Source organism: Ochotona curzoniae, unplaced genomic scaffold, assembly GCF_017591425.1.
Source record: "Ochotona curzoniae isolate NIBS_2020 unplaced genomic scaffold, NIBS_Ocur_1.0 contig_3190, whole genome shotgun sequence".
In the NCBI taxonomy this organism is placed as follows: Eukaryota; Metazoa; Chordata; class Mammalia; order Lagomorpha; family Ochotonidae; genus Ochotona; species Ochotona curzoniae.
The window spans coordinates 2,061,459-2,083,306 of record NW_024465751.1 but is presented as its reverse complement, the minus strand read 5'-3'; the positions used below and the strand labels follow the sequence as shown (position 1 = coordinate 2,083,306).

At 51.0% G+C, this 21,848-nt stretch overlaps 1 protein-coding gene across 1 annotated transcript in view; it reads left to right on the top strand.

Annotated features, from left to right (window-relative positions):
* The first annotated feature begins 1,426 nt into the window (after positions 1 to 1,426).
* TG (thyroglobulin) overlaps positions 1,427 to 21,848 on the top strand; it is a 202,992-nt gene continuing 182,570 nt past the window's right edge. Inside the window, exons 1-10 of the mRNA XM_040979252.1 lie at positions 1,427 to 1,493; positions 2,630 to 2,738; positions 3,879 to 3,976; positions 4,936 to 5,139; positions 5,498 to 5,657; positions 13,141 to 13,247; positions 13,666 to 13,809; positions 13,977 to 14,162; positions 18,266 to 19,336; positions 19,741 to 20,328. Of these exons, the coding sequence (XP_040835186.1) occupies positions 1,427 to 1,493; positions 2,630 to 2,738; positions 3,879 to 3,976; positions 4,936 to 5,139; positions 5,498 to 5,657; positions 13,141 to 13,247; positions 13,666 to 13,809; positions 13,977 to 14,162; positions 18,266 to 19,336; positions 19,741 to 20,328 (2,734 nt within the window). The remainder of the gene's footprint in view (positions 1,494 to 2,629; positions 2,739 to 3,878; positions 3,977 to 4,935; positions 5,140 to 5,497; positions 5,658 to 13,140; positions 13,248 to 13,665; positions 13,810 to 13,976; positions 14,163 to 18,265; positions 19,337 to 19,740; positions 20,329 to 21,848) is intronic.

Sequence of the window (21,848 nt, the reverse complement as noted above, 5' to 3'; positions counted from 1 at the left end):
GAAGGGTTTGGAGCCGTGACATGAGCGAGCTGGACAGATACCCAGGTGTCTGGCATAAGACAGTTAGAGGGTGCAGGCAGGGGATGCTCAATTGTGCTTGGTGTGTACTGATTTTGCAATGTCTTGGATACAGCCAGCTGGTACCTAGAGCTCCATGCAGCAGTGTGGCTGGGGGCTGTGACAGAGCTGAGTGGGAGCCCCGGGCATGCAGTGTCCCAGGTGGGCTGGTAGAGCGGGATTTCTACCATTCTCAGTCCCAGTCTCAGACCCCGGGAATCATTGCTGAGTGCTGCTTCCTCTGGTTAGAGTCAGAAACACAAATGCAATGCAGAAGACAAGTGCATTCTTGTGCTACTATACAACCCCAGCGCCTCAGAATGGAATGCACTGGGGGAAGAAGGACCCCAAGGAGGCAGTGACAATAAACCATGATCCCTTCATCCTCAGGTTCTCTGTCTTCCATGAACACCCTGGTCATTTCCCAACTCGTGCACCTACCCGTTCCCAGTCCAGTACTCTGTGGGTCACTACTCTGGGACCTGATGGTTTTTTTCACAATGAGAAAGTCACCATGCCACTTCTTGCCTATTGTGAGCACCTGCTCATGAATGTCATGATGATTCTCCTGCAGTTTCTCTGTCAGACAGGATGGTCTGGGCATCCCTAGGGGGTCCTTGCTTCCTGGAGAAGAAAGTTGGGGACCAGGGAGATAAGGGGAAACTTACCTCCTCACACAGAAGCAGGACGGAGAGAAGGAAGTTGGAGACACTTTCCACTCCCTGCAGGCTGGGAAGCCAGAGGGCCTGGGAAAGAGTGCAGACAGAGAAGTGTGAGTACACATGTGGGCTTGTGTGCTTGCATCCCTCACCAGCGCCCTGCCTTTGTGGGGAAGCACTGTCCTGTTTTGTTCTCTGCCATATCCTCATGTGGCTCCAAAAGGATTGGAGGGAGGAAGGAAGAAAGGAAGGCAGCAAGGAAAGGGACAGGGGGAGGCAGAGAAAGATGGAGGATGGAGGAGGGAGGAGAATGGATGCAAGGAAGGAAGGAAGCAAGCAAGCAAAGAAGTGGAGGGAAGGAGGAAGGGATTGCTTTGTTCCTGAGTGGGTCTGGGTCTGAACCTCTTGCCCATGGAGCTACAAACCTTTGCCCTTTTCCTGTGAAGAAGCCACTCCATTCCTACCCCCTGCCCCCGGGAGTCTAGACAAGCCCTCCTGCTCCACCGGCCACACAAGTGTCCTCCGAGGAAGCCGACGCAGGTACAGGCAGCAGTGTGTGACTGGCAGTGCTAACGTGGTGGGTGGCTGCCTCGCTGAGGGCCTATGGGCAGCAGGCCACTGCCCGCTGTAGCCCTATAAAGGGTCCTGGGCCAGCAGACCTGGGCAGACAGCTGGCTTCTGAGCCTTCAGTCCAGGAAGGGGCCAGGAAAATGGCCCTGCTCCTGTGGCTCTGCAGCCTGCTGGGCTCGGCCTGTTTGGTGTCTGCCAACATCTTTGGTGAGTTCTGAGGCTGTGGGCCTGGGGCAGGGGTGGGGAGGGAGCTGCCCTGCTCAGGGTTCCCTTGTGCAGGAAGCACAGCCTCTGGTCAGGCTGCCTGAGAGGCTGGGTATGTGCTTTCTGCTTTTCAGGGATGTCAACTGAACTGCCTGAGGTCGCAGGACAAGTCACCGAGTGGAGGCAGGAAACCAGAGCTTCCTAATGGAATTGTGTGCCTCCTTCCCTCATTTTCTGGGCAGATTTTCTGGTATCCACTCTGGTAGCTTATCCACTTAGCTAACCCAAAGTCAACATCAGCTACGTGAGATCATATAATAAGTAAGCGGCAGAGAGTAGGAAAAAGAAGTTAACAACTATGAAGTGACATAGCCCCATTTTATTCTTGGCTCAGTCACTTACCTGGTGATTTGGAGCAAAGTGCCACACTTCTGTGTCTGCATCAAATAAGGAAGAAAGCTAGAAGGAAGGGCATTTAGTCCCGTGGCAAAGACCCTGCGGCCCTTACTGGAGTCTCTGGATTCCAGCCCCAGCTCCTACTTTCAGAGTCCTGCCAACACAGGTCCTAGCTGGCAGCAGGGATGGTGTCCTGTGCCTGTCGCTCTTGCGAGAGAGCTGGACCGTGACCATGGCCCACAGCTTTGGCCTGGCCTAGCCCCTGTTGGTGCTGGCATTTGGAAACCGAATCAGTAGAGGCCAGTTGTTGCTTTCTGCTTCTCAGATAAAAAGCAAATAACACGAGCTATGATTTCTAACATCTTGCAGGTTGTATCAGCTCTCACAGGAGAGTAGACACAAGTACAGGATTAATTCATATTCCCACCACGACGGGCAGGGGAAGCACTAAACCCAGGAGCAACATCCTCTTGGTGTGGGACAGAGGCCACAGCAGCCAGGAGGGGGACTCCCAGGGTTTCCTCTGGGATACTTGGCTTGTCTCAGCAGTAATGTCAGGCAGGTGTGTCTGGTGCCATGTGGGTGGCCTCCTGGGGAGCATGCTGAAAGAGCTGAAAGAGCTTAGAGAAGAGTGATTTGCCGCCACACTGTGAGAGCAGACGGTGGGGATGCCCGGTGGCCCTCCGTGCTGAGGGTCCACCTGGGTGCTCGGCCCTGACAGTAGCTGGCCTTTTCCGTCACAGAGTACCAGGTGGACGCCCAGCCGCTCCGCCCATGCGAGCAGCAGAGGGAAAGCGCCTTTGCGGCTGGAGCTGAATATGTTCCGCAGTGCTCTGAGGACGGCAGCTTCAGGTAGGGTGCTTGCTCTGAGACTCCGGGTCAGGTTCATGTCCACACCGGGCTCAGATGCCCACCTCACTCCTTGCAACCAGGAGACGTGGCCCCTGTCATTCGGAAGGCGCCCCCTGGCAGTCCTCTGGCTGAGGAGTGCTGGACAAGTGCCTAAGTCTCAGTCCCCACCCCATCCTCCCTGGACCACTGACTGCTGCCACCTCTGCATGACTGCTTTTGCAAAAGGGTGTGTTGGGGTGGGGAAGGGTGCCTGCCACTCTGTCCGTGTCTTCCGGGGCAGTTGCAGGTGACTGGCCATGCAGGCCCCCAGCTGCTGACCCCACCCTGACTGTTTTCTGGTCTCCCTCTGGGCTCCCTAACGAGAGGGGCTCAGTGCACCCCTAAGCACTGGTCTAAACCTTGCTTCTGCACCACGGGCAGGAGCAACCTAGACCTGGGTGGGCAGTATGAGGGCACACCCTGGCCTGCTGAAGTCCCGAAAGGTTAGGGAGCCCACCATTACCACTGTGATCTTGGAGCCATCTGAGGCATCCCTCTTATACCTCAATACTTCCAAGAGTGCAAAGTCATGGCCAGCCTGGTTCCACAAGTGACCAGGAAGGGGTTCGCCTTGTCAGTGTCCTCTGTGCTTGTCCCCCATGTTTCTTACTGCAGTCCCATGCAGAGCCAAGTCCAGCCAGCGCTCAGATGACTCCATGGTGCTGTCCCCTAACCTGCATGCACCTGCCACCTACTCCCCTGCGGAGCCCACCCAGATCTGGCCACTTGCTCCCCCACTTAACCTTCACCCCAGACCTTCCTGAGGCAACCCAAAGAGGGCATCGCCTTAACTCTCTGCAGCCCTGGAACAATAGAAGGCACCTGCTGGGTGAAGGTGCCCCTGGCACCCCTGGGCTGGCACTTACTGTAAGACAGGCAGCCCAGAAGCGTGAAGGGTGGATGCCAGAATCAGGGAGGCTGCAGGTGTCAGCAATGAAGGAGGAGTGAGGTCTCTCCTTCCCCAAGACATCCATGCCTCTCTCCTGCACTCTCTCATTCAAATGGAGGGATGGGAGAGGAGGGAGGTTCCCTGGTGGGAGCCTGCCTGAGGCCCTGGGAGCTCAACAGAGCAATGTCACCTGCTGGGACTCTCCTCCCTAGGCCCATCCAGTGCCGGAACGATGGCCAATCCTGCTGGTGTGTGGATGCTGAGGGCACAGAAGTGCCAGGCAGCAGGCAGCCAAGGAGGCCGGTGGCTTGTGAGTATGGGGGTGGCATGGTGGGAATGAGCAATGGCCTTGGGCAGTGCCACGACGCCCCTCCCATCTCCAACAATGCTGCTGGCTCTCAGCATGCCCCGTGTGAACACGAGGTACGAGGTGCGAGGTGCAGAGGCTCCTTCAGCAAACAGCACCGGAGCTCCTCCCGCCCCTCCCTCCACCCCACTCCAAACAAGCCAGCATTTCCTGGTGTGTGATGAGAGACCGGGGATGGTTCCAAAATTTGGGACTTGGCTAAAGACCTTCCAGGTAAAATGATAATTATGGTGCATGATCAAAGAAGGAAGTGTCCCCATTGGAAGCAAATTATCACCCTGAAACAAATGCCAGTTGGTACCCATTCTCATAACACAGTGCAAAACAGAGGGATCCAAACACTAATGGTGTCCTTTAGGGTGTCAGGGCTCTGGTTTGGGTGCTGATTTTCAGAGGTTGGCCTGGTGGCTTTGGGATTAATTAGGCAGCTCCTCACCCTCGCTGGCTACATGGACTTGGCCATGTCACTCACACAGCCTCACTGAGCTGGGAGTGACCACTCCTTGGTGCTGCTGGGAGGACCCTGCAAGTGAGGATAAAAGCACACAGTAGGTGGGCAGGAGGCAGTGACTGCGCACATCACTGTGCTGCCCTGGACTCCACAGATTGGACAGAGAGGCCCAGGGCAGTGAAGCAGCTTCCCCAATGTCACACGGCGAGCAGGTGCGGACAGCTCTGCTAAGCCCAGGCCTGCACTGCCCTGCACTTTCCTTCTGCTGCACCAGCATTATAGGAGTGCAGGTGATGGGTGTGGTGCTGGTGGGACCAGCCTTCACTGCGCCCGCTGAGTCGCCTGGTGGCCTGGGCACCAGCCCTTCCCTCCCAGCCAGATCCCTCTAGGGACATGCGTCCTGCCAGCCTCCATGTCGCACCCCTCTGATGCTGCTCTTTGTCATCCTCAGGCCTGTCCTTCTGTCAGCTGCAGAGGCAGCAGATCCTGCTGAGCGGATACCTTAACAGCACGGCCACAGCCTACCTCCCTCAGTGCCTGTCTTCCGGGGACTATGCACCTGTCCAGTGTGACGTGTGGCAGGCACAGTGCTGGTGTGTGGACGCAGAGGGCATGGAGGTGTACGGGACGCGCCAGCTGGGCCAGCCCACGCGATGTGAGTGTCTGGGGCTGCCAGCTACCACTAGGATTGGCATATAGCTGTCCTCAGGGCCAAGCAGCAGGGTCAGGGCTCCCTGGCTGTATGTGGCCCCAAGTCAGGAAAGGCAAAGGCTATGGAGGTAGGTCTCTTCCTTGTGGTGCTTCCAGGCGGTGGACGCTGGACCTCCACTGGCTGTTCCTTAGAATGCCAGGGGATTGGATGCTGAGGTTTACCCACCTCCTTCCTGTTACAGTTCTTGGGCACTCCTGAGGTCCTGAAGTGTCCCACGTGCAGGGGACACACATGCACTTCTCTGCAGAGGGTAGGCACCTGCTCCTATCTGGGTCTAAACATCTGTCATGAAATTATTTAGGTCCAAGGAACTGTGAAATAAGAAGCCGCCGTCTGCTCCATGGGGTGGGGGACAAGACACCCCCACAGTGTTCAGCAGACGGCGAGTTCCTGCCTGTCCAGTGCAAGTTCGTCAACACCACGGACCTGATGATTTTTGATCTGGTCCACAGCTACAACAGGTAAGGGGAGCCAGCTGGTGGAGTGTGCCCACTGCTGGACCATGCAGCTGCCAGGGCCCATGCCCACCTTGGGAACTCCTGCTGTCGCTGACATGGTGTGGTGAGGGGTTAGGGTGCTTCACTCCTATGCCTCTGCTGGACCTCTGTCGCATCCCTCACAGAGCTGTCCTGGCTGTTAGGAAGAAAAATACAGGAGCTCGATGGACCTTCTGGCCTAGCCAGCCCCTGCAAGTGAGAATAGGGTCCACAGCAGCATCATTCCCTATGGCCGACAGGTGCGTAGCAAAGTGGCTGATGCGGCAAAGGTCGATGGCAGAATCCACATATCTATGTTGCCTCTGCAGAGAATGCAGCAGAGCCAGCAAAGTTAACCTGGAGAGGATTCCACAGCCTAGAATGCTAACAGGATGCAAGCTGCAAAGTCCAGGTGACACAGGCCTCATAGCTCGTTCAGACGCAATCAAAGGATGCCGACATGGCTGGGATTGTGCTGGGTGTGGTTAGAAAGGCAGTGACAAGGGCAGAGGGTGTTATCAGTGAGCATGTGCTGTGCTAGTATCCTGGGCTACTCTGGGAGTCAGGGGTCCCCGGGGATGCAGGGGGAGTCGGGCGGAGATCATACAGCAGAAATGATCATTGTATGAGCCTTGTGCATATCCCGTGTCTGAACTTTGGGCACTCCTGAGGTCCATGGGTGAAGAGCTTTGGAGATATAAATGGCAGCAGTACAGAGTGGAGTCATGTGAAAGAGCGCAGTGTCCGGAGCCGGGTGGCACGTGGCTCTGCTCACTGACAGCAGAGGGCCCTGCAAGACTTCAGGTACAACTCAAGCATCGGGATAGGAAAGCCAGGATGTAAGTCGGTATCCACTGACGAAAATTCTCTTGGAGGCTTTGTGTGGCTGTGGCTGGCTTCCAGATCAAGCAGGAAGTTTCCAGGGTCTGCTGGGCGGGGGGGGGGCACCTCCTGGCAGCCCACCTCAGAAATGCCCCCTCCCAAGCTGTGTTGGAGCTAAGGTTTCAAAAATGCAGAATGTGCACTAGCGTGTACCCTGGGACAGTTCTGGTTTTGTAGATCGATTCATAGTTGACCCATCAGCAGTTTCTCAAGTTCAACCTCACACACAGGTTGCTGAGTTCCCAACATGAAAGGACAAGGCTTGGAGCTCGTCCGCAGCCACGCACAACAGCAGCGAGCCAGGCCCAAGCTGCTCCAAGGGCACCTCCTTTCTCTGCCCTCTGCTGCCGGCCCCTGCCTTGGCACCGCTTTGGTGGCCTGTACTGGGCCTCTGCGCTCTGCCCGCCCAAGCCTCAGTGTGCTCATCTGTGAAGTGGGGGCCACAAAGGAGAACTGAGAAAAGCTCGTGTAAGAAACTGATGCAAAGCCACAACAGTGGACATTTCATGAGCCTGCTGGGCATTCTTGCACAGCACCCAGTTTCAGCAAGTGCAGCGCGGACCTGGTTTAGTGTGTGCACATACAGATTCTCGTCTGCTTTATCCAGTTTTGAACCTGATGGCATCTTCAGCGCAGGTTTTTTTAAAGAAGATTTATTTATTTCTCCTTGAAAGTGAGAGTTACAGAGAGAGGTGGGGTCTGAGAAAGAGGAAGGAGAGATTTTCCATTTGCTGGCTCACTCTCCAAATGGCTGCCAGGGCCAGAGCTGGGCCAGCCTGAAGCTGGGTGCTTTGTCTGGGTCTATATGTGAGTACATTAAACACTTGAGCTATCCTCTGCTGCCTTCCCAGGCCATTAGCAGAGCACTGCATTGGAGATGGAGTGGCCAAGATATGAACTGGAGCCCACATGGGATATTGGTGCTGCAGGTACAAGATTAGCATACTATATGCCGCCATGCCAGCTCAAGTGCTAATGAGTGGGCACTAAAGCTTTCTGGATTCTCTTAGTGTTTTATTCTTACCACTTTCGCATTGCCCTCATCTCTGTCACCCCAAGCACATAGCACTGCTTCTTGTGCACAATAGTTTGACTATCAGTGTTAACTGAGTAAGTAGTTGTGTCCAGGCACTTGAGGGGGTTAAAACCTTGAGGTTGAGGTGCACTTCATAGATTCTTCCACAGGAGGGCAGTCGCGTCAAAGGCAAACGCTTGGAAATAAGGGTTCATTGTATAAAGCAAACCAAAAAATTCACTCCTGAAATGGGATCCTTACTTTTTTTGTAAGCAAGCAAGCCTTACGGCATATTACAGCGTTGGAAGCAGTACGTGGGTGGCTACTGGAAGTGCAGTGTAATCAGGGTTTTTCTGATATTTATGTTGAACTGGGCAGTCCCAGGCCCAGGGCTTCCAGCCAACAGTGGATGGCATCATGTGAAGGGTCTTCCTGCTGACACTTGCCAGGTCAGACACAGGACATTTGTGTTTCAGACAGACAAGGATTGCTTTGTGTGTGTATCTCCATTAGTGCCGCTGGGGTGGGGGTTGTCCTGATCAGCCTCAAACTTGGATTTCACAAAAAGTAAGCCTGCTAAGAGAGGGGTAGCTGTGTGGGTGCTCGGAAGCTGCTGCACTGGTCCCAGGAGGGCAGAGGCTGCCTGGCACCGGGGGCGGGGATGGAGGGTGTGGCTAGAGGAGTGTTTCTCGAGTGGAACCCCCAGAACCCGGTGGAGTAATGCAGTGGTGGGTGAGGGGGCAAGAGGCAAGGAGAGCAGCCAGGACTGCCTTCTAGATCAAGGTTAAGGACGTTTGGAAAGTTAGACATGTGGAATCTGAGAGGATTTCTTTGGAAATCCCAGGGGAGAAGTGGAGAAAGGCCTCCGACTTCTTCCTGTGGGGCCACGGGAGGTTGGGGGCCTGCTGGCAGCTCATCTGTCAAGCCACTGGGGGTCTCGGCTCGCTAGGTGCTGATTTGCACTTGATCTTGGCTGCAGCACTGGCTCGTTTGGAGAGGGTCCTGTTGCCCCTTGCGGAAGGCCCCTGCTTACCATGGCTACTTGCCTGGTGATGCTAACAAACCAACATGAAGGGATGGGCAGTGAGTCAGTTTGATTGACCCTTGTCCTTAAGTGACCAGGCTCACTCCCGCGTGCTCCCTCGCAGCCTGCTCGCCAGCCTGTCCAGCGGGAGGCTCCTGTGCGTCTTATTCTGTGGCCAGGTGTCATGATAGCAGGGACACGAAGGGACAGTCGTGCAGCAGGCACTCCTCCCTTAAGGAGCACCATCTCCAGTGCCGGCCAGTCAACCCTGCTGTTCTTCAGTGGGTGGATGGTTCACATTTTGGGAGGACTGCTCGTGTGACAGATCGCTGCAGTGTCACCACCTGAACACAGAGGCAGTCGCGCTGGTCGGCCAGTGGGTAGGACCAGGTGCCTGGTGGTACGGGGGTGGCAGGGTGGGAATCTAGCATTTCCTGTTCCGCTGAGCTTATTTGTAACTTCCCTAAAGCCAGATTGGCCACTCTCACCACTCTCCTCAGATTCCAGAACATTCTTGGGGATTTTTCTGTGATCACCCTGAGATTTTGCTTTGTAGACAATGAAAAGGCAAAATGTTCTTTTCCATCAGCTGAAATCAAATTATTTTTATTTTAAAATATTTCACTGAGGGTCTCTTCCCGCTTCATTCTGATACATCCCAAATAGCTCCATGGTGGCAAGGAGGGGGAATCACAACTTAGACAAAGTGAGATGAGAAGAGAGGGAGACGTCCAGGCTGAGACGGGTCCCGATCCAGCGTTAGAATGAGCGCAGGGGGTGCGTGTTCGGCCCTGGGCTTCCTGCAGTCACAGAGAAGACACTCCGAGTAGGCTTGCACCTGACAGAGAGCACAACTTCTACTGAAGATGGGAGGAGCACCACAATGGAGAGAATGACTTAGAGGGGAAGTAGTGCCAGAGGGCACTGTGGGGCTTGGCAGTGGGCTGCTGCCACCCAGGGCACTGCCTTCCTGAGGTGCGTGGGGGAAGCATGGCGAGGGGGCATATTCAGGGCTCCTCCAAGACCCAGTCTCTTGGGTCCTGGCATTCTCTGCCACACTTGCAGAAGGGGTCTTCAGAAAGTTTGTGGAGGAAATGAGGGTTAGGAAGAAATTACGCATGGGATTTAAAAATATTCTGCACCAAAATAGCCTTATCTCTGAGTTGCATCTTCTATGCCCTTTGCAGCCCCTTGAGTCCCTCTGTGACTGCAGACTATCTTGGCTTTCGCTTCCACCTGCACGTGGGCTTCTGTCCTGTTCTGCATCGTGGAAGCCCTTGAATAGTCCCTCTAGACCAAGGCTTTCCTTTCCTCTCTCTCTCTCTCTCCCTCTCTCTCTCTCTCTCTCTCTCTCTCTCCCTGCCCCATTATCGTTCTCAGCTTTAGGATCCCAAAGTCTCCTCTTCCAGAAGCATCCTTTGACCAGGAACAGTTAGGCAGCCCCAGCATGAGCCAGGATGGAGTCAGAGACTTCTGGTACAGGACAGTGGGCTCAGGAACACTGAGCCCTGGTCCTGATGGGGCAGCTTGACCCAGTCACACCACCATTGTCCAAATCCCATTTTTCCTCACTTGTCCAATGGAGCCTTTTAAAGGATTATTGTGAGAAGTAGATGGACTAAGACGTGGAGAGCATTCGGCACAGTGTTTCTCAAGCAGCTCACCTTGTTACTGTTATGAGCAGTGAGAAGCAGGGGCCATCCCCTGGCAGGATTAGAGCCAGGCTGTGTCTGCCACAGGTCCTTAGCTCTGCTCACCACACAGAGGACTGGCAAGGAGCGCTGAACGGTAAGAACTCGTGCCTGCCCCAGAGGCGAGCAGCAGACAGGCCTGGGCTCTGAGAGGTGGTACTTCCTGTAGGGTGGTCTCCCTGGGAGGGTGAGAGGACCCTCCTGCTGGCTGAAGTCCAGGGGAGCTCCAGCCTGCAGGAGGAAGGCATCTACAGTGAGGCCTACGGGGACCGCACTGCTGTCTCCCAACCCAAGCGAAGGCCTCTGACTGTGACGTGGTGGGAGTAAGGTGGCTCTGAGACCCTGAAGGCCATGTCTTCCCTGAGCCAAGATGACGAGGGTGAACTGGCAGGGTGGAAATGGTTTACATTTCTTGCTCCTCAGTCTGGAATGGGTTTCAGACCAGCTAGGGGTCTGGACAATGTATCTATGCAGACATGTGAATTCAGCACTGTTTACATGCCAGGAAAACGAGGTGTTGGAAATGCAGACAAGATGTTGGAACAGTCACATGCGGCTCAGGCTGAGAGGCAGAGCAGGTGCAGCCAGACACGTGTCAGACAGCACCAGTGAGAGCTGTCAGCTGGTGGGGAAGGCCCGGCCATGACGTCACTTCTCACTACCGGTTGAGGGGGCTGACCCACGTGCTTCACCTGAATCTCTGAAATAGAGACAGAAGTAATAGCAGCTTCCTTTTAGGGTGCAAAGTGCCAAGTGTGTCAACTACAATTCACATTTTGTAGGTAGCCTTTGCAGAATAGAAGTCAGTAAATGGAAGACTCTGTTATTAACACTTTGAGAACTGAATTTCCAGGTTCCATTGAGTGAAATTTTATTACATACACCCTGTGCACTGGGCAAAGTTTCCATTCTACAGCTCAATTACTATAACATTCTTTTGATGAATTGATTTAAAGGCAGAGTGACAGAGAAAGACGGAGGAATCCTATCCATCGATTCACTTCCCAGGTGCCCACATTTGCCCACCAAGTCGAAGCCTTGAACCTCTTCTGGGTCTCTCACGTGGCTGGCAGTGAACACAAACACCATCATGTGTCACCTCCTGAGTTGCATCAGTAGGAAGCTGACTTGAAAATAGAGTAGCTGTACTCAGATATGGGGTACCGACACCTACTGGTGGCTTTACATGCTGCGCCACAATGTTCACTATCAACCATATGCAAGTAACAACAGAGTAATAGAACAGAAAAAAAACCATTCATAATCCTATATTCTTTCACAGCTTTTGCACACTGATTTTCATCGCATTAACTAGCACTTGTTGTACTGGTGTGTCGGGGCTGAGGTTGCTGCAGTGGTATGTGTTGCTGCCTTCCAGTAATGGCTTCTCCAGCCGTCAGTGTGGTGTGTGTCCATGCTGTGTCATAAGGGTCTTCAACAGCAGGTGGAAAACAGGGAGCTATAGGATGCAGATTTTTGTTTTTAAAATGTAGAAATTCTTTCTAGAATGCTTGTGATGCAGAGGGAGGAAGACAGAGTGGTTCTGATGAATGCGTTCCTTCCCTGGATGGCTGTGATGGCTGCTGCTGATGGGGGTCGGAGCCAGGAGCTGAACACCCAACCCAGGTGGCAGGAACCTGTCGTCAATGGTCCCCGCTGCTTCCCTGGGTTTACAGTAGCAGGAAGCTGGAGTCAGGAGCCAGAGACAGGGATTGAACCCAGGCACCGTGCCGGGGGCGTAGCTCACCTGCTAGGCCAAATGTCTATCTCAATGAAAACGTTTTTGGAATTCATGCAGGTTTTTTTTATAAAATGCATTTTTCATGAACTTTGTGAGACTTCCTCATATGTATCAATTTCAATTTTTTTGGCAGCAAACCAAACTTATCTTTTAAGTCCATTTCTGAATTTTCCTACCATGTTATACATACTCCCTTTTGAGTAGAGCTTATAATTATCATCAACTGTAGCATTCCATTTCATTTACGAAATTTATTATCGCTTCTTGTTGGACAGTCATGTTGTTTTGAGCAGCTTTAAGATATTACACAGCTGTAAGCAATGGGAGTTGAAAGCTGCAGCTTCTGCTGGCTTGCTGTTTAGGGGTACATTTCTGGGTCAAGGCAAAGAACTCTTTGTGTCCAGGCCTCCTGTACTGGCAAATGGGGCTGAAAGCAGGTCTGTCTGTGTCCAGGGGAAATACTCCTTGCTTATTGCTGAATGCCTGCACATGGAGAGGACTCCCTAGGGTGGTCCCGTGGACCCCTGCTTTCCATCGCTTCCAGGATGGGGAACCCAGCCAGTGTGCTCTGCAGCAGTTGCAGGTCACATGTGGTTAAGGAAGAAATTTCTTTATTGTATGAAAAAGTGAGGTGTGACTCTTATAAGTCACACTGTGATGATTTTTGTGACTTTTCAACTCTGGCTCTAGACAGTTTCCCGTGGAAGGATATCCTGTAGTGGGGGCTTAGGCTTCTGTCGCTGGCAGAAGGCCCCGAAAGCCTTTGAGCTTGAGCTCCCCAAAGGAGAGTGTCTCTGTTATGTCATGTGATTGTGACGGAAAGCCGGCCTTTGGTCCCTCAGCAAAGGGAGTGGATGAGGTTGACGTGATGCTCATTCCATGAGATACACACATGGGCATCGATGGACCAAATGTCATGACTGAGCACAGGAGCTCAGTAGATGGTGGCTCAGCGTAGCTTTATCCTGCAAGATCCAGCCCAGCTGTGCCCTGGAAAAAGCAGGAAGAGTGGAGCAAAGGACAGGAGCCTGCAACTGAGGGCTTGGCCATGGTCAAGTCTACGGGAAGAGCTTGCTATGGCTTGTCTGAGATGTTACCACAAATCTCCTCCTCAGGTTCCCAGAGGCCTTTGTGACCTTCAGTTCCTTGAGGAACAGGTTCCCCGAGGTGTCTGGGTATTGTTACTGTGCTGACAGCCAAGGGCGCGAACTTGCTGAAACAGGTGAGTAAACCCATCTCTGCAGTCTGCAAACGGGGAAGGAACCATTTGTTGCATGTGAAAGCCAAGATAACCTTACTTGAGAAGCAGAAATCACAAATGTCTACGTGGAGACCCCTGCAGGCTACTGTGATCACTGCAGGGGAGATGTCCTTAGCCTGTTTCCTGTTAAGGGGCACTCCCATCTGGGCAGACGTAGACACAACGAAGCATGGATTTCAGTGTTTGTAGGGGTGCTCCTTTGTGCTGTGAACCACCTGTACGGCCACATAGCCAGCTGCCCTGACGCTGGGAGATGTGCCAAGATTGCTCGGACCTGGTACATAGCAGTGGCAGTGAAGGCTCTGTGCCTCTCGCTACCTGTTCACATTGCGTCCTTCCAAACCTGCCCATCCCTGACATGGTGACTCTCTTTGCCCAGGTTTGGAGTTGTTACTGGATGAAATTTATGACACTATTTTTGCTGGCCTGAACCCTGCTTCCACCTTCACCGAAACCACCCTGTACCGGATCCTGCAGAGGCGCTTCTTGGCTGTGCGGTTTATGGTCTCTGGCAGGTTCCGATGTGAGTACCGTGCTGCCATCCCCTGATGCCTCCGGGGGGTTCAAGCCACTGCGTTCACGTGGCTCTTCCACTAGTGGGAGTCTAAGACTTCTAGACATCTGAACAGCAAACAGCAGAGCATGCTGGGAACACACTAGAGCCATTCACCCATTGTTTTCTCCTTCTAGGTCCTTCAAGATGTGAAGTGGAGCGGTTTACAGCAGCCAACTTTGGGCATTCCTACATTCCCAGCTGTCGCCAAAATGGGGACTACCAGGAAGTACAGTGCGAGACTGAAGGGCCTTGCTGGTGTGTGGACACCCAGGGGAAGGAGCGCCTGGGCACTCGGCGCCAAGGGGAGCCGCCATATTGTGGTGGGTTGCTGTCTGGGGCTTCTGCTCGTCTTTTGTCCAATTTTGCTCTATTTCTCCACCCCAGTCCCTGGAGAACTCCCCAGATCAGCGGTTGACCCAGTGTACCCCACAAGTCTTTGCAACTCCAGGGGACTGGAAATCTATTCACTGTTGCTGGTTTCCAACATGTTTCTTGTCTCCTGTCAGGCATGGTTGATTCCTCAGGGAGATCAGGAAATACTAGGAGCTTAGAACGGGAGCAAGGGAAAAGAGAATTCAGTGTCTGTGTGCCACGGGTGAAAGGTGAGCAGATAACTGGATGTGGTAGAGGGAGAGAGGGGTGCCCGGTTTGTAGTGCAATGTGCTTGAGAAGGGGCCGTTGCAGAAATTCATGCAAGAAGCCACATTTGATCCACGTCTTCTAAAATGAAGCTGCTTCCTGAGGTGGGAAGTAGGTTAACGACAGAGACAGAGAGAGTAACAAAAATAGGTGCTAACACAAATAATAGGTGTGCAGGTGGGCACTAAATCTTGAGGATGGTAGAGGAAAAATAAACTCAAGTGTGGTCCAGGGTGCTTTGAGGGAAGGCAGAGGGCAGTGAGTCTTTCTGATAACAAGGGCTCTGAAGCTTCCTCCTGTGTGTGAGGGAACAACATCAAGATGTTTGAAGCTGGGAAGTACCAGGATGCGTTTTGGAGGAGATGACAAAGGAGTGGTCGGTGAACGCCGATCAGAAGGATCATCACCACCATGTCCTCAAGAGGGATGCTAGGGACCTTTCCAGACGCACAGCCTAAAGCAATGAAAGTGCACTTTCTCACGGATCTGGGGTCGGCAATCCAAAATCCAGCTGTCAGCTCCAATGCCATGACTCCCCTGAGGACTCTGGAAGGGGGGCTGCTTGCCCTTTCCTAGCTTGTTGTGGCTGCCAGCAATCCTCGGTGAGCTTTGATGATGGCCACGCAGCTCCAGTCTTTGTCCCCATTGTCATGGGGTCTCTTTCTTGCCTCTGTGTCTGCCTCTAGGTGTCTTCTACTTACCGTAGTAGTAGTCATGTTGGTTTAAGCACCACCCACCCTCCATCCACCATGCCCTTAGTTTAACTGATTCTATCTAAAACAAAGCCTTTGCCAAGTAAGGGTACATTTTGTGGTTTCAGGAAGGATGTAAATTTCAAGAGGACCATTCAGCCTAGGGTCTGATATTAAGAATATAGGGAGATGGATGTGACCTTGAAAACTCTTTTTACCACACAGCTGGGGAAGGATGAGGGAGAGTGAAAAAAATCTAGGAGCTCTCATGGACTTCCAACGTACCTAAGCTGGCTAGATTTAGAAAGACCTGGAACCGGGAGGAGGAATACAGGTGTTTTTATAGTTGTAAAGTAGTATGTACTAGTGTTCGTTCCGTAATTCCTTTATATCATTCAATATCTGCAACTTAACATTTTGACTGTTTTGCATGGTGATTGGCAGGGGTCCTTCTATGTATAAGGAGGCTGAGAACCAAATTATGAAGCCCTGCCCTGAGGATATTTGCAATCATGTTTCAGCTCCGGTAAAACCTAGAGAGTATTGAGCCCTATAAATTCTGGAAACAAAACAAACAAATAAAACAAAAAAAACCATGGCTTGGAGTTATAAACATCATTACCATCTGAGGCATGGCGGGCCATAGACATTGAGTTTTATTTTCTAGTGCAGCAGTCCTATTTCTGTGGAAATAACTGCCACATGGAAATTCTGTATGGAAGGAGGAGACTCTCGATTGGGAATGAGAGCAAGCGCAGCAGTGGGCTGCATTTCTTCCCCACCTCCCTGTAGTTTCCATTAGAGGAACCCGTGCCCTGCGAGAGGGATGTGTTACACCAAGTGAGGCTGCCAGGCTTTTCCCTCCCCTCACTATACGTTCCAGTTCTTTCTCTGTTGCCTGGTGACAGAGGGAAATTGGCTAACTTCCTTCTTGGCATTCATATACATCAAGAGGAAAGAATTATCTGAAAAAGTTGAGGTTGGGATGGGTAGTTTGAAAGATCAGTTAAGATGTGTGGTTTTAGGAAGAGACCTGGAGTTTGCTTATTTCCACTTGTGGACTGAAATGGCCAGTGGACCTTTGGAATGTATATTGTCCAGATAAGGAGAGTCAGGCTTGGATGCTACACGGAATAACATGATTTCATATGGTTGCTCCCTGTTTAAGAAAATCACACTGTGTTCTGTCTTACTAGCAGCTGGCACAGGCTTCTAGCTCATGTGAGCGGGCTATATTCAGAAGGATTTGAAACCACGAGAGAGGGAAACAGGCCTTTTTATATCTTTTTAAAACATTTTTAAAAGTATTCTTTAACAATATTCAATGTTATTTGTAAATATACGTCTAAGAACATAACATTCTTCTTTTTCCAACCCCCCTTTTGTTCTCCCTTTCTCCTTTTTTTTTCTCTTTAAACTTATGTTAGTTTTACACGACTAAAAGTCTCACTATGTCACTGAGTAAGAATTTTAACAACCACAAATCAAAAAGACCTTAGTTTAGTGAGAATATAGAAAATGAGTATAAAGAATAATGGAATAGAAAATGATGAGTTCACCCATATACAGTGAATTATAATATTATCTCAGATCATTAAAACTATACTGATTTTTTTATTTAAAAAAATTATTTTTTCCTTGAAAGAGTTAAAGAGAGGGGTGGGGGGAGGGGAGAGAAAGAGATAGAGATCTTCTGTCTGCTGGTTCTCTCCCTATATGCTTGCAGTGACCAGAGCTGGGTTGGTCCAAAGCTGGGACCCAGCAACTTCCTGGGGATCTACTGCACTTGGGTACAGGAGCCCATGGCCTTGGCCCATCCTGTGCTGCTTTCCCAAACCATCAGCAGGGCGATGAATCAGAAATGGAGCAGCCAGAACTGAAATCAGTGTCCGTATGGGATGCTGGCACCACAGGCTCAGTATTAGCATGCTCTAACATTACGCCAACCCCTGTAATGTAACATTCTTAACCACTACTGAAAATAGTATGAACTAACATTCATTCTGTGATTCCAAGAAAAAGTCAAGAATCCCAAGAGAATGTGCTAAGTATGTTTACCATGTAGGCATCATGTTTTAATCTTGTAGGTAACACACTACTTTCTATAATACTCTATTTTATATCTCAGTCTAGGAAAATATGCCCTTGTATTCAAAACACAAATAGCACAGGAGGTTTGATTATTGTGTTCAGAGATGTACAAACTTATTAAACAAAGATAATACAAGCTAGTTCGCCTAAGAGACTGTAAGCTGGCTAATCTAGACAAGACCACAGGCAAGGACAAGGCAAGCACAGGGTAAATATGGGCAGTAAGACCCATGAAGCATTCCAATAGGAAGGCGCAGGAAAGCAGCCTGGCCTTGCATTCAGACAGGAATTCGCTGGTGGACTGGTCCCGAGCATACTACCTGGGCAGTTGAAGGCAGCAGCGGCCCTCCCTGACCCAACCCTGCTGAAGTGCAGGTATCTGCAGGTTTCACTCTCCAGGGAAAGGTCTCTGTGGCCCTTCACCAGCTTCTAATGGTTGCTGGCAAAGCCTTGGGGCTCCTTGCCTTGTGGCTGGGCCTCTGTCCTAGCATAGCCTTCTCCCAGGCATCTTTCTGTGCCTTCACGTGATCTTCTAATGAGAACATCAGTGTTAGCCTCAGAGTCCACTTGAACCTGCTCACTGTCTCAGTTCCATCATACCTCAAAGACTCCACTTCCAAATAAGCTCACGCTCTCAGGTCCTGAGTACCCCTGAATCTTTTTTTTTTCAGGGCAGGGGGAAGATGGGCACTATTGAACCCAGCACTTTTGAACCTGCAAATGCAATCAGATTTCCCCACAGTGGGCCAGTGGCCATGAGACTTGCTTTAGGAAGAGGTTAACATCTCTTGAAAGCAGAGAGAAGAGTCATGCCCACTGTAGCAAGCATTCCGTGGAAGAGGTCCCTAACAGGGCAGGGTAAAGGGAAAGGAAGTGATGGAAGGATACAGCAGGAAAGTTGTCCACACTGTAGGTGGTCCTGGTGGGATTTGGGGGAAGACATGCCTCAGGATTGCCTGTGATGTGAAACCCCTTCTCGTACTGTGCTTCATTTTATGCAGCTGACAACCTGTCTTGTGCCTCCGAAAGGCAGCAGGCCTTGTCTAGACTCTACTTTGGGACACCAGGCTACTTCACCCAGCGCAACTTGTACTCCACACTGGAGGAAAGACAGGATCCTCTGGGAGTGGCCAACTTTGGCACAGCCTGCTCACCCACGATCAAGGGGCTGTTTGTGGACTCTGGGCTGCTCCGCCCCTTAGTGGAAGGGCAGGGGCCAGCGTTCGCCACCACAGTGACTCTCCTCAAAGATGCCATCAGAGCCATTTTTCCCTCCCGAGCGCTGGCTCGCCTTGCCCTTCAGTTTACCACCAATCCAAAGCGACTGCAGCAAAACCTCTTTGGAGGGAAGTTTTTGGTGAATCTTGGCCAGTTTAACATGTCTGGAGCTCTTGGCACCAGAGGCACTTTCAACTTCAATCAGTTTTTCCAGCAACTTGGCCTCCCAGGCTTCCAAAATGGAGGGACTACCTTCGACTCCCGTCCCACCACAGGACCTCCCATCACCTTTCAACAGGGTGTTGCTATGAATAAGCCTATTGTGGGCAGCTTTGGCTTGGAAGTCAACCTGGAAGAGAACCAATATGCCCTGAGCTTCCTTTCTTCTCTCCTGGAGCTTCCCGAGTTCCTTATCTTCTTGCAGCATGCTATTTCAGTGCCAGAAGACATAGCTGTGGATTTAGGAGATGTGATGGAAATGGTACTCAGCAACCAAACCTGCAAGGAGACACCTGGGAGGCTTTTTGTCCCATCGTGTACAACAGAAGGAAGCTATGAGGATGTCCAGTGCTTTTCTGGAGAGTGCTGGTGTGTAGACTCCTGGGGCAAAGAACTTCCTGGCTCCAGAGTGACAGGTGGGCAGCCAAGGTGCCCCACAGAGTGTGAAAAGCAAAGGGCTCAAATGCAAAGCCTCATGAGCAGTCAGCCTGCTGGGTCCAGCCTGCCCATCCCTTCTTGTACCAGTGAGGGGCATTTCCTACCTGTCCAGTGCTTCAACTCAGAGTGCTATTGTGTTGATGCCAAGGGTCAGGCTATTCCTGGAACTCAGAGTGTCATGGGCGGCCTCAAGCAATGTAAGTATGTTGGGTACTCAATCTGTGGGCGCTTGGCATGTTTAGTTCTTCACACAATGCATTATAGAACAATGAACCTAAACTATGGCTAAAACCCAAACTTCAGTTAATGACAAAATTAGCTGCTGAAATAAAAACATTCTCCAGGAAAACTTAGATAATATTAATTATTCTAAGGCATAAATGAGACTTACTGAGTCTGAAAGAAATGCTCTATACATTTCCGTGTTGCTTCTCAACAGCTGGGTGCCCTCTGAATAGTATTCACACATTTAAGGTGGCTGGTACTTCTATGATTGTGTAAGGTTCTAGATGGCATTTGACACTGGAGTAGTTTCATCTTGGGTTTTGCTGGCTTATTTACATTTTTCAAGCTGAAACACCTGTTCACTGTTTCTCGCCAGGCCCCACCTCTTGTCAGTCACAGGCTGGGCTAGCTTTCCTTGGGATGATGCAGGGCCTACTCTCCAACTCCAGCACATCAACCACCCACTCCAGCACCTATGTCCCTCAGTGCCGCACCGATGGGCAGTGGAGCCAAGTGCAGTGTGATGGACTGCCTGAGCAGGTCTTCAAGTGGCATGAACAATGGCAAGCTCAAAACAGTGAAGGCCAGGAGCTGACTCCTGCTGAGCTGTTAATAAAGATCACCAACTACAGAAAAGCAGTTTCTGGAAACTTCAGTCTCTTCCTCCAGCGTCTGTTTGAGGCTGGCCAGCAAGGCATTTTCCCGGTGCTGGCTCAGTACCCTTCTGTCCAAGATGTCCCCTTGGCATCACTGGAAAGGAAGTTGGCTCAGCCTGGGGAGAACATCCTTCTGCAGCCCTACCTCTTCTGGCAGATGCTAAGTGGTCAACTCAGCCGGTACCCAGGGCCTTACTCAGACTTCAGTGTGCCCTTGGCGCACTTGGACCTTCGCAGCTGCTGGTGTGTGGATGAGAATGGTCAAGAACTGCAAGGAACACGGGCTGTGCCGAGCAAGGTCCCAGCATGTGAGTTAACTCCTGTGGCGAACGGAACTTGTGCTGTTGAAAGCAGGTGTCTAGCGGGAAAGTACTCAGTGTCAGGGTGGGGATGGAGTTCAAAGGTAGTCAAGCCCATGCCTTCAACATGTGGTTTGGAGAATCGGGTTTCGTGCAGGGCATGTGACTGCCCCACAGGCATGTAGTCAGGTGTTGGCAAGGTTGATACACCACATTTTAAGACCTTCATGATTAGTTATTTAGGTCAATGATGTAGATTTTTTCCTGGAGGTCTTCTGTGCACATTACATCATCTTAAAACCAATGAAGGTACAAATGTGGACGTGTCCTTATTCTCCTGTGGCGATGCTTTAGTAAACTCTCGAATTGTTTGCACCATTGGGTTAATCAACAAGTAGGCTAGTGGGCCTGCTGCTTGCTAGGTGCTGAAGACATGACAAAAAAATCACCTGCTGGGCTTTTAACTGACATGGAAGGTGTTGATTAAGGGATAAATTAGAGAGCTGCAGATGGAAGTCTTATACATTCTGTTTTTTTGGCAGAATATTTATAGAGAAGTTGTATGAAGTAGAAATAAAATACAGCTGACTTTATGTGTTTTAAATTGCAATGCCTTGCTCTGAAATAGCCATACCAGCTGTTGGAGGGACTAGATTGAAAACTGTTGTGACCATATCAGGATGTTCCCAAGCAGAAGTTGCTAATACTGTAGGTGAACTGTTCAGTGAATTCTCTGCTTTTGTAGTGTTGGTCTTTCTTTTTTGGATAATGTTAAAATGTTTAAAAAGCCATTTTATATTAGCTGCATTTTAGGCATTGGATTTAGAATGTTGGGTGATCATGTGACAAGAACAGTGCCACCTTGAACGCACTTCCAGTTCAGCTTCCTGCTAGAGCATCTTGGGAGACACCAAATGATGTGGCAGGTGCTTGGGCTCCTGTCATTATTGTTGAAACCTGGATGGAGTTCCAGGCTCCTGGTTTCATCCTGGCCCAGCCCTGGCTGATGCAGGCATTTGGAGGGTGGACCAGTCGATGAAAGATATCTCTACCCTTCTACCCCCTCAGCCCCACTCTGACTGCCCTTCAAGTAGATGACAATAAGTAAACATTTCTTAAAAAGAACTAGATTTTTGCATTGAGTAACAGAAGGCTGTGCAGAGTAGACGACCAGGCACACAGGATCATTAAATAGGGAGAAAATGCATTCTTCTCGCTTTAAGATTGTTAACAACTGGAATTGCCAAGAAAACAACCATGGTGTGTTCCCACCATGACACAAGTGTGCTCTGTGAATGGGAGCCCCTGTTTTGGGGGTGCAGTTTCAGATTCTTCAGTGATGTGGATGTGTTGGTATCATTGATTCAGAGCCCTGCTGCTTCAGCCAAGGTCCTACAGCATGAGCCTCTCCCAGGAATCAGAGTCAATAGCTTGCCCCAGCCCTTGCATCTGAGTCAAAACCCATAGTTCTACAGTATTTGCAGCCGAATCTAACACATGCAAAAGCCTGAGGAGTACTTGGCTGGAAG